Here is a 13,930-nt window from a genome sequence, read left to right as displayed (position 1 = left end):
AGTCTGTTCATATTTAGCCACCAGCCATTATCTTCTGCCTGATGCTGGCACTGGCTATTTCTTTAATTTATCTTTGAACTCTCCACACCAGCTAGCCGCCTGGTCAGCAGCACTAGTAGCCAGAGCATGAGAGACTGATCCTCCAGGCTTCACGGTCGGAAGCCCACTGTACCACAACAATGCTGCTGGCTGAGTGTCTTGGCTCGTTTTTCTGAAAGAGCTGTCCATCTAATGGAGAACATAGCAGAGCTCAGGCTACAGCTGCACAGTAACATATTCTTCCTTCTCATTAAAGACAAGTGCCTTAATCTCGTCTTTACATTTCATCTCATTCGCTACATTTACAGTGAGCGTTTGGTTGGTAATGGTTTAATACTTACTTTCCTAATCGTCCAGTAACTACACTATACTGTACATAGATACACTAGACTAGTCATTGTTGGACCTGAATCAGTGTGTCGGTGAGTAAGAATGATCAACAATGGTGGATTGTAGCTGTTATTCTTTGGATTTTTTTTTTTAGGTCAACACCTCAGACACCATTTTGTCTTGCTAAAAAGCTAAACTTGTAACTCCTTTTAAGGGGAAATTCCCTTTGATAAACTTTTGCATTGTGTTAAGTGTAACTATTTTAACAACACACACAGTTTGCTTCTTTTTTTCTTTGGGTTTGAATTATGAATGTGTTGTGTTTGATTGTTATATCCCATTTTTTTTCTAGTCCAGCCCTCACGCACCCTTATCCTTCATTTTTTTTGTCCAAGCTCTTACCCATCTAGTCCTGGTGGACAGGACTTATTCAAATAGTGCAGGCCTTAATTGGAACAGGTACAACGGTATTGGAACCAAATCATGCAGAACACGGGGTGTTTGGGGACAAGGTTTCACTGTAACTTTTTATCAAGCAGCATCCAGTGAAGCTGTAAATGGTAGTAGGCCAGTGTCTGTCTGGTCCCCTGGGTGTTACTGTGTGTCATATCACTATAGAGGCATGCAGGTCAGCTCCAATACACGCACAGAACATGTTCTGCTCTGCTTAGATCTGGATGACCGCATCCTGTGGTACATCAAGGTGTGCATGAGAAGGTTGGGTGAGCCTTTGTAGTTGATAGTGTATGTGGCCTCCTTTGTGCACATACACCACTCACAAAAAGTTAGGGATATTCGACTTTCAGGTGAAATATATGGAAAATGTAAAAAGTGAATGCTACAGTGATATTATATCATGAAAGTAGGCCATTTAAGTAGAAGCATGCACTGGTAATTTTATTCATCTTAAACAATTTATTGAAAGAAAAGCTAACAACAGTGGTATACCACAACAAAAAAGTTTCAGTGTCTCAATAAATTGGGATGTGGCCAAAGGACGTCCACTCCTCTCCTTTCTGTGACTCTTCCCGTCTCTGTATCACTGTTACAACCTCCTGATGACACTCTGTGACCCTCTAAGCTCAGTGGACACCTCCGTCTGAGGACTTCCTGTTTGAAGCCTCCAGTGTTGAGGTGCTGCTGATCAATTGTTAGGTGTCGTCTTGGTCTCATGATGTCAGAATGTGAACAGCAGGATGAGGAGGACTGTTTAAATACCAATTCTAACTGAAGCAGGAAATGTATTGGTCGATTCATGGATCAAACCTGTTGTGAATTTTGCTGTTAAGCTTCTTGTTAGAGAACAGCAACTTGTGCAAAAAGTACTGAAACACTGAACAGTTGGACATGTGCATTCAAAAGTTTAGAGAAGGTCACATTAAGTTCACCTGGAAAGGTTAGAATGCATTTTAGGTTCATCCTGAGATTTCACCTGAAAGCTGAATATCCCTAACTTTTTGTGAGGAGTGTATGTGTGTTTTGTGTCACAGAAACAATATTTCTAACAGTGTTTGCACAGCTGTAAGGCAAATCTTTATCAATGCTAGGGACATACATTTAATTCAATGTAACCTTTAATTTCAATTCAAGAAAGTGAATTTCCAAAACATTTTGCTTGAATTTACAGTAAATTTTGTGTTCATGTTTATATTGATAAGTCAAATCTTTTTTTAAGAAGATGTGATGCTAAGCTACAGTTAAGTGTCTCTGGTCCAACAACCTGGAAACTCAGTGACACTAAAACTTTTAATTCACTCCACGTGATAAAACTGGGATTTCGCTGACAAATACCACGAGTAAGATTGGGATTTAAGTGCTTTCATGAAATGCAAGCAAACTGTATTTGCCTGAATTATGCAGGTTTGTGGTGGACAGAGAAAGATAGCGCTGGTTTAAAGGACGCCTGAGGGGGCTGGGGGTTAGAAAAAGTTAGGACACTCTGACAACTGTATCTGTTGTTAATGGACCTATATTGACTGTCGGCTTGAAACCACACTGAGTATTCCATGTCTACAAGTAGAGAAGCTCATTCTCTGGTGCTATGGATAAGTGTTGGCTCGCCTCTCCCTCGCCTCCCCCCAGACTTAGAGCACCCATCCCCTGCCTCCTGTCCTTCTCCTTCCTTCTCCTCTTTCCCCTTCCTTTATCCCTCCATCTTACCTATTGATTGGCCAATAATGTGTTTTCAGTGGTAGATTAATGGCACATTATCCTGACATGGGTGTCTGAGGGGACAGGACGTGAGGGAGGGCGTGTGAGACGATGCTCTTTAATTGTTACATTGTGTGTGTGTGTGTGTGTGAGAGAGAGAGAGAGACAGAGAGAGAGAAAGAGATGCAATGAAAAAGAATTATTTAGATTGAGATAGACCTGGTGCAATGGTTTGTTGCTTTGTTTTGTTTATTGTTGGGCTTTGTCTGTATCTTTGACTAAAATAAAATCCAAATACTTTATTCTAACCAATAATTCATTACATCACATTATTGTAGTTGTAGATGAAAAGCTTGTATATTCAAAATGCAACATTATGAAATGGTATACACATATGTAGGTTGTTTTTAGATGGTTTTAAGTTTTGGTCATAGAATAGAGCTGTCAATTAATCAAATGGTTTGGAGAAAAAGAGAAAAGTTCGGTATTTAAGTCAATAACAGGCCTTAATAAGCCCCTCCTATTAATTTACTCAAATAAAATTATTGGGTGATCTGCCTACATACCTACCTACCTACCTGTGCGTATTCTAGCCGTACACTCGTTGTGTGTGTGACCAGTCTTCCACAAGGCTAAATAAACTTATTGCTAAAGATAGCGAGCTAGTCACGCAAGAATGGCAGTGAGCTAACCCAGTAGCACAAAGCAGAATCTATGAGCAACAGGTACGTTTTATGGCTGTTTTGCTTGTGTGTATATGATTGTGGCATTTAATAGTGTTGAGGTCGTTAGTCACAGGTTTGTGTACAGAACTAATGAGAGGCCCAGCTGTGGAGCCATGGTCCCAGGCTGCTACCATGAGAAGACAGCCTCATGGGGGCCCATGCTAACAGCATGGTCAATTTTCACACACACTTAAACTAAGATGGTGAACTAAGATAGTGAACATGGTAAGCATCATACCTGCTAAACATCAGCATTGTGACGATGACTAAACTAAACATATGGCTGCATGTCCATCTTCTCCTCGGGTCTCAAATATTTTGTTTAGCATTGTTTCTTTTATCTGATAGTCATTATGATCACCTGGTAAATTGTCACACATCGGAAAGTATTCAATTTTTTCTGTTTACAAGTTAAAACATGAAGTGATAAGAGTTGTACAGAAGCACACACACACACACACTCATGAATCATTTTCCTAAACCTAACCCAGTAGTTTTGGTGCCTAGACCTAACCAAACTGTGACCATTTCACAACGTTCTGGCAAAGGTCACCTAACTCTTGTTACCATGACAACAGTTCCCCCGACATCTTTAAATTCATTCCCTCACTCTCTCACTTAGCTTACTTTGCTATTTATTTTTGGCCAGGATCCAATCTGGTCCCATCCTCTCTCATCCCAGCACTCTCTCCCCTCTTATCTCTGTATCACTACCGCTTTTATCTGATTTCATCCCCGCTGCCATCTTTCAATTTCCTCTAGCAATTTGCATCATCGAGAAGGGGTGGGGGGGTGGGGGTGGGTTGACGAAATTAGCAGATCAATAGGCCATCAAACGGTCTTTAAGTGTGACACATACATAGACCTCCTGTCTCAGGTTTCCCCCTCTAACTAATAGCCTTGTTGTTTACTTTACAATGTGCTGCGTCATGTAGTTTTAGTCTCAGGTTGCCCTCCAGTGCATCGGGACACCCAGGGGAATCCCACGACAAGGCTGATGCTGGAGAGTACACCCACAAAAACTGCTTACACGTTTTGTTTTTGAATGTGCCTCGTTTTACCAGAATGGCCGACATTTTTGAACTGAGAGCTGTGGTTGATAATGTCGTTTTTAATGTGTTTTCACTGTATAGACAAATATATATAACAAATATATACGTCATTTGCCTATAGAGCCTAAAACAAAGCATCTACGAGAAATCTGCGTGTGAAAGCTTTTGGCGACAGTCTTTTCTGTGCTTTCATGTCGCAGAAACATGTTCAGGGACGCTCTCTCCCATCGTCTTGGGCGATGACCTTTGTCAGATGACTGGGAGAGGTCAACAGAGGTTGAAGTAACAAGTGAGCTGAGAGAGGGGCCCCCAATCTAGTCATGCAAAAAGGAGCCAGGGAGTTTGACACAGGCATGGACACACACACACACACACACACACACACACACACACACACGGTCACTCTCCAACCAACAGGAACAGGACTTCCTTGCTCTTGACTAGCCAGACCTAGGCTATAGAGAGGCGCAGACCCATGCAGAAATACAAACGTGATCGTAGTTTTTCCAACACAAACACACACTCATCAACTGGTTCTGACCGATCTCTCCTCCCTCCCTCCCTCCCTCCCTCTCTCTCTCTCTCTTTGTTACACACTCTCCTCCTCGGTCCTTCTCATTCAGTCATAATCACACCGTCGGGCCTCAGTGCACAGACTGCTGTGATGAGCTATGACAAGGCAAGAGGCGGGAGGCAAACACAGTAGGAGTGGGAGAGGAGTGACAACATGAAAAGAGCACAGTGGTTGAAACAATTAGCACTTCTTATACCAAGAATTTAGGTGAATTAGTGTATGCATGTATGATCATAATAATAAATACAACTTGATTTTAAAAATATTCTAAACGTTTTCTCTGCAGTCTGAAGATCCTGCCTGAGTGCCTCTCATGGTAACATGATCCCCAGTTCATGTTGTCATTAAATATGCCTTAAATGTTAATAATATACCATTTAGCCACACCTCCTATGATGTCTGCCGTCATGTCTGAGCGGGTAGCCGCCAGGGATTGTGGGTACTGAGCAGTGGTGTGACTCTCTAGCAGCTCTGAAACACGAGACAGTCTGCCGGACATAACAGGCCTCAGTTATTCAGTGAACATGCGCGCACACACACACACACACACACACACACACATACACAGTCGGTGTCTCCGACTCACACACATAACGATGCATGCAAATGCCTTAGAGTTTTCTTTATTATCTGCTGCAGTGCATCAATGATGAACAAATAGCACCCCGGTTTTTGATGTAAAATCCTGTTTGCATCTGAAATATGTATCCACGCCTTTTAAAGTTTAATTTTAGGTCGGCATTAGTACGAATGTAAAGGGTAAGTGTTGTGGCAAAGTTCACAGGGGTCAAAGGGCAGCACTGATAAGGTCAACTGGCTTAGTAGATTTACATTAGTGGGGAAAAAAAGAGCATGATTTTTATTTTATTCCTTCTGACTTTCAATGTAGAATAATTTTAGATTTGAATTTGGGTCAAACCACAAGTTGGAGAACAAATCGCGTTGCTCAAGTCAAGAACATTAAAGTTTGTGGCACAAGGAGATTGGGGGGGAAAACAATATCCTACAGGGATTACTAAAATATCAAATTATTATGTTTAGTCTTCAGAAAGTCATGAGGTTCCAAACGTCACAACTCAACACTGTGAAGATTTTCAGACAGTCACAGTTGTTAGAGATATAGAAGTATGATTCTCTTCATGCAGTCACACGAAGTGTAAGGAGTTTACAAACAAACTAAAAAAAGAATCTGGTGCAGAAGGGCATATTGTGCCACTTCAGAAATGCTTTCGCTGATACTTAACATCTTGACAATACTGCTTATATAATCGGTTACAGAAATATATTTAGATCTTTAAACTGAAACTCATTGCTTTGGGCGTTTTATTGTTTGACTTTCAGTATTGGCACAGTGGAAAATGACTGGATCTTACCAGTTATATCCAGCTGTCATTGCTGATTACTGATTTGTCTTCTTTTATGCACAGGCTTTTCCCCTTAAGCATATTATAAAAAGTTACACATTCAACAAAGCAGATGATGTGACAACTAAGACATGTTATCAAAGAAACAGGAAATCCAGAAAGCCAGTGACCCTTTTTTCTTTTTAGGGATTAGTGTGGTGCATTAATTCTGAGGTGTATTTCCAAAACGCAAAACCCACATTTTTAGTAAAACGCCTGACTCGAAGCACTTCCATACGGAATGAGCCTTAGCTTGGCTTCACAGGCGTTTGAGCACAGCTTACCATTGTGTACACTTGAAATTTTGCTGAGGCTGCTGGGATATTGGTCTGTGGCTTTGGTGCGACAGCAGAGTGGCCTCCGCTCAGGAAGAGGGCTTGAGGATCCAGACTCGCCTCCTGTCTGCATCTGCGAACCACTTTCATGCATGATCACTGTTTTTCCAAAATGTTTTAGCCACTTTAGAACGTAAAATAGGCCTCATCTCTTACTGCCAGCCTGACAAACCATAATGTACAATTTATATCAGTGATATGACCAGCTGCAGATAATTATTTAGATTTTGATTGTGACACCCACCATTTTGTACATTTTTTCCCAGGCTTGCTGACAAAAGTAGAGTTTCGCCTTGTTCCTTCTTGTCAATGTATCAAGCTTTTAGTAACGGATGCTGAATAGCAGATGCTGAATTTATGCATATTTCATACAATTTGTACCAACTGCTTTGCTCCCAGCTTAAAAAACATGACATGCTTTGCTGTTAAAACATGTTGAGTTTTTTCTAGAAAACAAAATAGTGCGTGCCAGAAGCATTTGGGCCTATTAGATTTGCAAGAATTGTCATTTAACCTTTAGATAAACGGGGTTTTACTGACACCAAATGTTTGCTTTGTGCTTTAAGATCTTTCAGCTTTCGATATGAAAGCTGTTCAGTGTGTTTGATCAGCAAGTCTTCTCATATTATTTTACCTGTAAAATCCATGTGGCACTTACAAAGATACTATAAAAACTACTGTTTGGATTAATAAACTGACTGAACATGCATTAAACCCTCATTATCTGCAATTTAGTGTAAAAATAAAGCCACCTGAAACAACAACAACAACAACAAAAAATTCAAAATACTGAATCAATTCTGTAAAAATATTTCTTGAATGAAGATGTTTTAATTACAGTTTCAGTAAATTGTGTAATGAGCCTATAGGCAAAAGTGGAATAAAGTAAGAGTAGTAGGATACTCAGAAAAAATAGACATGCGTGAAACATAGAATAAAATGTTAATTACATTCATTTAAATACATAGATAATTTCAGTAATTCAAAATTCATTATGATACAGGAGATGCATGCAAATAGCTAGGCTATAGTAATTTCTTTGGTGGCTTAAGCTGCTGGAATTGTTGTCTCTGATAGTAGTAATAATGGTAGTAATAATAATAGTAATAATAATAATAATAATAATGATGATGCCATGTACTGTAAACAATAAAATGTTGGAACTGATACTGTTGTAGGCCTCCCTCAGGCTATCATTAGCTCAGCCTGTTATTTCCTAACGGCTACATGTAACTCTAGCAGGTTTAGTGTCAGGCCTAAACAAACCCCATAGCTTTGACTGAAGAATAAATAACACCCAATCAGCTTATTTTAAGTGATATGTAACTACTCCTCTGTCGTTATACTTGCAGAACAGTAAGGCCGCAGGTCCGGCCCAACATCTGAACACCTTTTAAATGCTTGAAACTTGGCAACAGACCACCAAAAAGTGTCTCTTTCACGTGGGGAATCACTGAAACCATCATACGTCCCCCTCATACAGGCTGAAGTACTTGCTGGCGTTTGAGAAGCAGAGGTAAGGCGTGCTGCTGCCCGGGTACACAACGGGCAGAGGCATGGGCAGCAGGCATCTGCCCAGCAGGTTGCTCTCTTTGTACAAGGCCGGGAGCTGCCCCACCACCACGGGCTTAACAGTCTCGGGGAAATCGCTAACAGGTCCGTCGATTTCGGTCGAGATTTGCCGTTTCAATTTATTCCTGCGGTTCTGAAACCATATTTTCACCTGGGTCTCCGTGAGCTGAAGGGAGCTGGCGAGGCAGGCGCGCTCTGCGCTGCTCAGATAGCGTTTCATGTCGAAGGTAGACTCCAACTGGAAAATCTGTCTCTTGGAAAAAATAGTGCGCGTTTTCTTTTTCGTGATCATTTTGTTCTTCTTGGCCGGGCTGCTTCCTTTGTGGGCGTCCGGGGCCGTGGTAGTGGAGCTGCTGTCGTCGCTGTCCCCGCTCTCGAAGCGCACCTCCGTCGCCTTCTTCGGATCCCCGCGGCTGATGATGACTGTTTCCGCTGCTCCGCCGCAGCCTGCGATCAACTCTGCGAACAAAACGAAACTTGGTTTAACCCGCTGTGGTTAAGTCTCAACTCTGCTGCTACGATGACCTGAAACTCATAAGATCATGTGACGAGACTCGTGCGTAATGGTGAACACGGATGACAGGAGGTCTCTGTGCAGAGCCCACACATACACTAATACACCAAAACGCTCTTACCACTGTCGGTAAGTCTGCTCCCCGGGTCCTGCCTCTGCTGGGCTACGTGCTCCTCGTGGTGGCTCTGGAAACCGTCTTTACGCATCGCCGTGGCCGAGTCATCCTGCAGTCCGGCGGGGTGACAGCTGTCACAGTTCCTCCCGCTTGTCTTGAGATTGAGGATGTTGTCAATAGTGAATTTGAGAGAGGCGGCGGGTCGACATGGCGCGTCCACTTTGTTCATATTCTCCAATGCTTAAGTCCTTTTTGTTTACTTCCGCGACTCTTCTCGCCGTTCAGTCTAAACTGGGACGCTAATCTGACCACTAACGTGTCGATGCTCCACGCACCATAGCAGCAGCCACTGAGCAGACACTGCTGGGCTGGCGATGCTCTGGCTGCACCGTGACTGCACACACCGGATGGAGCGCGCCTTGTCCCCGTTGATTGGCCCAGAGGAGCGCGGAGTACGGGCCAATGACGGCGCTGGTGTGGGAGGAGAAGGGAGGGCAGGAGAGTGCGCGCACACACACACACACACACTCTCCCCTCCATCTCCCCCTTCATCCTCATACATCTGCTGCAAGGAGACCGGGGTCCAGAGCCCTGCAGGGTCCCACAAGAAAATATCGAATAGCTCTCACTGTTATTTCACGCCATACTGTATTTGCGTGAGACCGTGAACACCTGAAGGTGGCTGTGATCGAGGCCTGCTCTCTTTCTGCAACAGTGGCAGATTTTCTTGTCCAAAACATGGAAAAAAAAAAAAAGTTTGTCATCTGATTTTCAACTTTTAATGTAAATCGGATTATTGTTAGTGGCATCGTGTTGCGTGTGTATTGTGTCCTTTTTGCATAGTATTTCACACATTTTATTGAGAATTGAAATTAATAGGTTTCAAGTACCTACACAAGCTACGTGTAAAAATCTAAAGTAAAATATAATCAGTTTAAGCCACAGATACATTTTTTCATTTAAAGTGAGTAAAAAACCAAAACAAACCGTAGCTTTAGACCAAAGTCATTTTGTTGATCACTATTACACCTATTAGCGTCGCGTAGCCTCGTTGTCTCCGCCTTTTCCTGTTTCATTGTATCCGCTTTTAAATCCACAGCAGGTCAGAATTTTGCATGAATAAAGTGGATTTATACATGTTGGAAAACGCCGAATGAAACGTTGTTACAGTCGGCGTTTTGGCTTGACTATTATAGATTTTCACTTTGACCATCAGTAGGATGCAAAAGGCACAACTTGCTGACTGTACGGTGTTGATGAAAACAGGACCGAAATGGAGCGACTTGCCTGAATTATCATTTAAAGGCAAAACATGTTTTAAATTCTTCGACAGATCATTTTTATTAACTAGACAGTGTTGCTCTTGGCCAACGAGAGGAGCGTGAACAGTCCCCACAGAGGCCTGCTTGTGGCGGACACTGCAACAAGTGTAGAAAAGGTTAACTGTCATTTCCGAAAAGCCGCACAGGTTCCACACTTCACTCTCTGCCAACTCTCATCTGTGGGATCCTGCACGCCACTGATCCACGGAGGACACACCTGTGCCCACCGAGGATTTATGAATAACAGAGAAACAGACAGTTTTTGTGCTTGATTTTTTTTTTATTTATCTATTATGTGAAAAAGTGACAAAGTTGGAAAGACGTGTGACTTTAAATATAAAAGTTTGCAAAAATATGTGTGTATTCAAACAGACAGTACAGTACATGAACAGCTTGGGCCTCCCTGCTCTCGGCCTTGCCATGCCTGGCTGTCGCAGTCCATTCTGACAGAAGCAGACTCGTTCGAGGCTTATGAACAAATATATAAAATCTGACTGATTACTGTGTGTTCTAATCACGGTCTCTGCGGCTCATATCTTTGGAGTTTGCTGCGGCGTTGTGGGTTATTGCACGGTTCAGTTTAACGGGGTGAACTGGTCTTATGAACAGTTATCAGTCTGCTTTCTTTACACCAAGCCGGTCATCTGCGACCTTAACATGCTCATGGAGTGAGCAAACGAGGACAGAGGGTAGTTGATGGAGCTGGAGAAGCCCGCGACGGGTGCAGACACTGGGTGTCCGCTCAGGTTGAAGCCCAGCGCTGCAGAGGGTGCGGGCCCCTCGTGATACAGAATGGGCACCCTGACAATCCGCTGGGTCGAGTGAGGAATGTGCGCAGCCTCAAGGTCCGCCGCCAGCTGTCGTTTCCATTTATTCCTCCGATTCTGGAACCAGATTTTGACCTGAGTCTCTGTCAGGTGGAGGGACGCCGCCAGCCCCGCTCTCTCCGAGCTGCTCAGGTAGCGTTTGACGTCGAAGGTGGACTCCAGCTGGAACACCTGACTGCGGCTGAACACGGTCCGGGTCTTCTTCTTCCGGTTAGGGCTCGGGTCCGAGGACGCGTCCTGCTCTGAGCGCACGTCGAAGCTGTTCTGCGCGTCCTCGTTGTCGTCTGTCAGGTTGCTGTCGCCCGTTTTCCGGTCGGTTTCGTCGCTGCCCTCCGTTATGGGCTCAGACACGGAGGGGGAGCACCTGTCACTGGTGGATACGGAACAGCAGTGGTCGTCTGAAGTTGGATTTTCTCTGGGACCTGAAAGGAGAAAAAAACAAGAGCCTGACTAAAGCACAAGGAGAAAAAAAAAACTGGTCACATTTCTTAGTCCAGGAATGAATCTGCCCACCAGAATAAAGAAATTATGTTCCACCAGAAGAAAATCACAGAAACAAACTAGAAGAGATCAAACCTTGCCTGGCTGAAGTTTTCACCTACATAAAGAAAATAATTTAAATGAACTTTAATTTAAATACCATTCAAAGTCTTTTGTTTGGCAGTTTTTTTTACTAGAAAGTTGGGACAAATCTAAAGCGTTTTGACTGGATTGCATAACACACGATCCAAGTGAGACAGTTGTGTCAGGCCCGATTATGGCTCAGATAAGACAGTATGCTAGATAGATACAGTGTCCCAAAGGGAACCCAACAAGACATTTGTGACTTAATACCCAGCAAGTTAACGCACAGTGACCAGGGCCTTCCATCACTTGTGTACACAGTGTGGTGATATTGGACTTTTACACTCAAAGTATCCGCCACGCCAAAAGGGAGGGGCACTTTGTTTTCATATGAGGGTGTGTGTGTGTGAATGGCACAAATGGCACTGGCTGTGCGTAAAAGCGTCATGTTTACGTGCTACTGCGCCTCTGTTTTGGACTGTATTCTGGCCATTTGTGCGTAATCCGTGAGCCTAATCTTCAGATTGGGATACGGATCACTTGATGACAAACAACCGTGGAATATCCTCTGCTGTTAGATAGTAGCGGATGGGACGAGTTTATGGTGATCGGACAAGGAAAAAACTTTATATATTATATGTTATATTTACAGTGATACGGTCTTTTAGAGGTTTTTACTAAATCGACGGTTTAACACACTTTACACAGCACGAGCGCGGCAGTCTTTTAGGGAGGCTCTGTGAGCCCGGGGTGGGTGAACGGCTGCACACTCGACACGCTCTGACTTTGTTGGTTTTACTTAATGAAGCGAGAAGCCGCATGCGACGGTCCAGCCGGGCTTTCTATATTAACTCCATATGCTTCTGAACAAGTTAACATAATACATTTACATCAATTAATAGGCGACCTGACGGCGTCAATCAAACAATCAGTAATAGATGGCTGTAAATAAAAACGGTCAATCAGCACCTACTGTTGTTTTTCTTGGACTTTAATGTTGTTAGGAGGTCATTCCGACACTCCATAATATTTTGCAGATAATTTTGTATCAAACTACATAATACACTCGTCCTATAAAAATGATGGTGTGTACCAGTCTGTCACACCCCTGCTGACAGTGCCAGCAATAGCTGCAACAAACTACCCGCGTTGTGTGTGTTGTTTTGCACTAAGATGCCCACAGCGTAACCATCGCGTGCTTTCACGGTGTGCAAAAGCTGCTCTGTACTCACTCTGTGGTGTTTCCAAAGCTCTGAAGTTTAAGGCAGCCCCGCCGCGATACCACTGCAAGGGCGAATCTCTGTATGGGGACCGAGCCGCGGAGCTGGAGGCATCCGGCGCTGGAGCGTACGTGTCCGCTCGATGTGCGTTCTGGACTCGGCCGGTGGAGACCGTCTCCACACAGGCTTCCCCACGACCGCTGTCCGACATGCACTCCTGCCCATTCCGCCCTTTGCCCAGTAGGTTCTCGATAAAAAACGACGACGCCTTCGATGAAGTGGGAGTCTGGTTCTCCGTCAGCTTCTCCTGCATGTTTGCTTTTACGCGAAAACCGAGCGGTCCTTGTCTTGTTTGCGCGTTAGGACAACCCAAAGTCCAAGCAGTCATTTCAAGCGTCGCTGCTTTTGCGCTGTGATCGGATGAGGACTCATGGCAGAGACGGGACGGGGATCTCCTCGGTGCCAGCGGGAGGAGAGGGAGACAGGGACGCACGGAGACGGAAGCAGTAGTACAGTGAAACGTCAAGTCAGACGCTTAACGAACCGAGGACATCCAGCGATTGGACGAGCACAATAGCAAATGGGGTTTTCCAAGGAAAGGAGAATTGCTGTCTCTCTGCGTCAGCCGCTGCTGCTTCTCTCTCTGTGTGTGTGTGTGTATATGTGTGTGTGTGTTCACGTGCAGGCCCGTCCCCTCGAGGCCATGCAGCCAGGAGAAAACCTCTGTTCGTGCTACAGCTCTCTTTATTTGGGTCAATTAGAGTGCAAATCAAAATAAAGATCCGCCAGGGCAGCAGCCATCCCCGGGGTCGTGCCCCCCCCCGTCCACTGTAATATAGGAAGGAGCACAGTCAGCTATTAAGTGGCAGGGAACGCCTGTCAGTTTTTAAGGATGTGTGTGTGTGTGTGTGTGTGTTCTGTATACAACTATAGGCTACCTGTGCTTTCACCATAGAGGCCATTAAGCTCCTACACAGAGCTTGGATAACCTCTGACAGCATCAGGCTGCTGCCGTTTCAGTCGCTAGTACAGTAGGACTACATAACAACATTTCACTAGTGGTTAGCTGCGGCATGATGTCGTCAGAGGCATGTTTTTGAAGGCATGCATGTACTGAACCATGCATGGCGGTAATGACACGTGAACGCTGCGTCTTGGAGATGCGGCTGCTGTCAAAGGTTATCAAA

General features: G+C 44.1%; 1 protein-coding gene across 1 annotated transcript; it reads right to left on the bottom strand.

The window, feature by feature from the left end:
* Positions 1 to 10,758: 10,758 nt before the first annotated feature.
* On the bottom strand, positions 10,759 to 13,056 carry LOC139199351 (homeobox protein HMX1-like). Its single transcript, XM_070828408.1, has 2 exons — positions 12,756 to 13,056; positions 10,759 to 11,381 (listed from the first exon to the last, which is right to left on the bottom strand). The coding sequence occupies exons 1-2, from the start codon at positions 13,054 to 13,056 to the stop codon at positions 10,759 to 10,761; spliced, it is 924 nt and encodes a 307-aa protein (XP_070684509.1).
* Between the last annotated feature and the right edge of the window lie 874 nt (positions 13,057 to 13,930).

This window comes from Pempheris klunzingeri, chromosome 3 (assembly GCF_042242105.1).
Source record: "Pempheris klunzingeri isolate RE-2024b chromosome 3, fPemKlu1.hap1, whole genome shotgun sequence".
In the NCBI taxonomy this organism is placed as follows: Eukaryota; Metazoa; Chordata; class Actinopteri; order Acropomatiformes; family Pempheridae; genus Pempheris; species Pempheris klunzingeri.
Note: the sequence above shows the minus strand (reverse complement) of the source record. Positions and strands in the feature narration are given on the sequence as shown.

Excerpts from the sequence above, each read along its gene's own strand:
- LOC139199351 (XM_070828408.1), bottom strand. The coding sequence starts at position 13,056 with ATGCAGGAGAAGCTGACGGAGAACCAGACTCCCACTTCATCGAAGGCG. Across the intron at positions 11,382-12,755 it reads AGCTTTGGAAACACCACAGA|GTCCCAGAGAAAATCCAACT; the intron begins GTGAGTACAGAG and ends TTCTCCTTTCAG.